This window comes from Lactuca sativa, chromosome 4 (assembly GCF_002870075.4).
Source record: "Lactuca sativa cultivar Salinas chromosome 4, Lsat_Salinas_v11, whole genome shotgun sequence".
In the NCBI taxonomy this organism is placed as follows: domain Eukaryota; kingdom Viridiplantae; phylum Streptophyta; class Magnoliopsida; order Asterales; family Asteraceae; genus Lactuca; species Lactuca sativa.
Window position 1 is genome coordinate 355,728,666 of NC_056626.2, and position 4,324 is coordinate 355,732,989.

The 4,324-nt window shown below is 40.0% G+C and overlaps 1 protein-coding gene across 1 annotated transcript; it reads right to left on the bottom strand.

Annotated features, from left to right (window-relative positions):
• Positions 1-1,368: 1,368 nt before the first annotated feature.
• LOC111896361 (receptor-like protein kinase FERONIA) lies at positions 1,369-4,324 on the bottom strand. The gene has a single exon (XM_023892365.3). The coding sequence runs from the start codon at positions 4,078-4,080 to the stop codon at positions 1,543-1,545; it is 2,538 nt and encodes an 845-aa protein (XP_023748133.1). The 5' UTR covers positions 4,081-4,324; the 3' UTR covers positions 1,369-1,542.

Here is a 4,324-nt window from a genome sequence, read left to right on the forward strand (position 1 = left end):
CCCTAAATCTTGTTTATTATATAAATGGCTCTTCTCTTTGAGAAGAGGAGGCAACTTTTAGCTCTCTTTTCTTTAGATGAACATAAAACCCTTCTAGCAAATTGTCTTACGATTTCCGTGCCTAGATTCGTAAGTGTCCTTTTGGACTACCCTAGGCTTAATTTCTTGCAACCCAACCATAAGGGTAGAAATATCAGTTCGGAAAGTGTTCACATGATCCAAGGGGTATCCGGATCTCCTACAAAAACCCTAATTCTTCCAACAATTTCTGCATATTTTTTGATGAGAAGCAAGCAATGAAGATGCTATTAAAGCAATCAATGGAACGGATTTCAAAGGAGGGAGCTTGAAGGTGGTCCAGGCATGGACTAAGGTAGTGATTGTTCCTCCTTGTCCATAAAAGTTCTTGGTTTTTTTTGTGGGAGCAAAATATCTGTTAGAACCGAATTGAATCAATTATCTAATTCAGTTTGGTTCTCTGTTCCTCCATATCCATAAATTCGATTCTTGGTTTTCTAGTTTGGTTTGGTTCTAGAATCGAGCTCACCTCTAACTTGTACTGCCATTTGTGGTGATATCTATTATGTTAGTTTTTCCAGAACAACCCCATTGACGTCATCATCTGTAACCTATTTTGCATATCTAAAGTAAACCATTGTGAGTTACCGTTCGGATCACTTGATTATACAAAGATTCTTGTAAATGAAATACATCAGTTCCATTTGGCTCGACCCCAAATTAAAACACATACCTTCATCCCGTTCTTTTTTTTTTTTTTAACAAATTAACCAATTAACCACTGTTATTGTAAGTTGGAGACGTTTGATGCACAAGGATGTACATGAATTCAATCATACGATTTGGGAGGATAGGTGGTTCTCTTAAATGGTGCTCCAACAAGAGCATTGTCAACTTACTATCCATAACATTATGGATATTGAATCACAAAAGTGTATAAAGCTGAATTCATTTAAAATAAATGAAGCATACCATAAACGAACTAATGAAATGAAAGTATGATGTTGTTATGGATATGCATCCCTTTTTGGTGATACGAACAGGAAACAAGATGTTAGAGCCATGGAGATTGAGAAAGTAAATGGCTTGTCTTTTTGTAAGTACTCCAAATTCTTATGTATTTTGTATAATTAAATAGTTGAATAATTACGATGCCATTAATTAACTTTTACCGAAAACACCCATTATCCATGTATGAGATGGTAAAAGTGAAAGGAGTCATCCAAATGACATAAGTGTCCACTGCTTGACTTCATTCAATTGGTAAAAGTGAAAGGAGTCATCCAAATGACATAACTATTGCACCATTTGACTTCATTCAATTGGTAAAAGTAAAGGGAGTCACCCAAATGACATAAGGGTTGCACTGTTTGACTTTATTCAATGATAACTAGTGGACATTTGTACATGAATCCAAATAACACATAATTTAATCACACGATTAATAAAATCAAAATCCACTCTAGCATCAAATTAATTGATAAATAGTAATCCAAACATAAATTACCATACTACCCCTGACCTTCATCGGGGTAAAACCGTTTCCGACACTAATCCTTCACGACTGCTGCTATCGGTCGACACCAATCCATGTTGTATTCCCACTCCAGTCGACCCCTCAAACTCATACTCCTCATTTACACTCACGTCCTCTCCTTTCACAGGAAACATATATTCTTGATTTTCCGACATGCCACCTATCAACTCACCCACCATACCACCTCTCTTCTCAGCCGCTTCCTGTAACTGCAATGCAAACTCTAACCCCCAAACAACTTCATCCATCTTCGGACGTTTACTCCCTTTCATTCTTAAACAACTATTCGCAACCTCACCAAACTTCATCAAACAATTAGGAGCAATCTCATCACTTATTCTCTTATCAACTATCTCTTTCAACGTCCCCTTTCTATAGTTTAACCTACCCCATTCAGCCAAATTCACCTCTTCATCGGAAACACCTCGGTTTATGATCACTGGCCTCGAACACAACACCTCTAACAATACAACCCCAAAGGAGTACACATCAGATTTCTCTGTAAGTTGTTGCATTTTGTAATATTCAGGATCCATATACCCAAATGTCCCTTTCACAGCTGTACTAACATGATCTACCCCTTTCTCTTTTGGCCCTAACTTCGACAAACCAAAATCCGCCACTTTCGCCACCCAATTCTCATCGAGCAAAATATTAGTCGATTTCACATCGCGATGAATAATCGCACGATTTGCACCTGTGTGTAGATAATCCAACCCTTTTGCTGCACCAATGCAAATTTCTAGACGTCGTTTCCATGGTAAATTAGGGTTGTTTCCTTTGTATAAATGATCTTGTAATGTCCCGTGAGACATGTAATCATACACAAGTACCATTTCGCCCTCGTCGTCACAGTACCCAATTAAGGACACAAGTTGGACATGACGTAATTTTGACAGCAACCCAATTTCCATTTGGAATTCGTGAAAACCTTGCTTGGATAACGCGTTTAGTCGTTTGATAGCGACAGTTGTTGTAGCATTGTCGATGTACCCTTTGTACACCATCCCAAACCCTCCTCTCCCGATTATACAATTTTTATCAAATTCTCTGGTGGCATCTTTCACTTCCTTGATTGTAAACCGCCGACACCTACCTGACGGAAGGCGGTTGTCTTTTGATTTTTGTTCACCGGATGACTTGTTACCGGAGTGTTTCACTCGCTGGAAAACGATAAAACCTAAAGTTGACAACATGAGTATTAACGCTCCGCCAATACCGCCTATTATGGCGGCATACAGTGGAGTTTTGTTTTTCACCGGAGATGACGGCGGCCGTACCATAGGGCGGAGCTCCGAGTCGCGGTCAGTGAGACTACCGTTCATGCTAAGCTTGAAAACTTCCAAACCGTTCAAAAAGGCATCATAGTATTGTTCGGAGTAATCATTAGGACCCATCGCGAGCCACAAATCTCGCTTTCTTCCACTACCATCAAAATCATACACAAATACGCCATAATCTTTAAACACAGGAAACCCAGTACCTTTAGTCCAGTAAAACAGATCAGCATACTCTTCAGCCGTTTGATTCGAAATAAAAATTTTAAATATCACCGCATATTTGCGCGTGTAATCTGGTATAATATTACAAAAGTGGAGCCTAAGGTTGTAATAAAACCCAGAATCAACCGGAAGCTGCCACGTCAGATTGCGATTTTCAGAAGTAGCACCCATGCTTCTTTGCGTAGCATAAACTAACTCAGGTGCGGTATATTTCGGTGTGTCAGCTGTGTAGACTATCGGAGTCTTGTTAACCTGGGTTACTGTTCGAGATGGGAACAAATATGGATCGTCTTGATCCCACGATCGATACATCCCGGTATCATGGATGGGGGAGATTTTCTCCCCACCCACGTTTAACCGGTAAATATTCTCGAGACACGTGTTCTCTATGATCATGGGTCCGGAAGATAGACCGATGTATTTTATTTTTTTGGATTTATAATATAAGTATTCGGGTTGTGAAACAATTTCGATACCGTTAATGAAGGCATATGATTCGGGTGAGGGCGTGAAAGTGATGTTTATGGTTTGGGTGTGGTTTACATATATAATGAATTCTTTTACAAAGTGGGGAACCTTATTGGAATGGGTGATTCTGGTTCGCAAGTATGATGAGGTTTGGAAAGCGTTGAAGTTGGATAAGAGAGAGTAACCGTTTGATGATACAGAAAAGAAAGATTGGTCTGCCTTGTAGCGGGAGTATGTAGCGGGGTAGAAATAGAGTCGGAGGAATTTAGGGCCCTTGGCCACCGGAAAAGTGTAGGTGAATGATGTAATGAAGATTCGAGCAGTGGAGTATGGGATTTCCGGGACGGAAGGATCGCGGTTGTTTGGGGCGGATGTGAAGGAGGTGGTGGTGGAGGGCATGAATTCGGAACGTTCATCGGTGTCCCATTTCCGGTCGGTACTGGCGGTTGCACCACCACAGTTGAGGAGGAAGTAGTCGGTGGGTTTATATGGTTGGGCGGTGGTGGTGGAGAAGAGGAGGAGGAAAGGAAAGAGTAGTAAAGGGAATGTGAACATGGTGGTTGATAGGTTTACTTTCTTGTTTCGTGAGATCGTTTCTTATTAATGCTCTTTTATAAATTATAAAAGTAATTAGGGTTATACAGATAAAAAGATTGTTTTCTTGATAATGAAAAGTCTTGGTCATCGGCGCCATTTTCCACTAGCCAGTAGGAAGCATTTTGCACCATGGAATGTGTAATGCGCTTATCGGATCTTTTGTTAATTTATAATTTAATTAATTGTATATGCTGCTACAAAC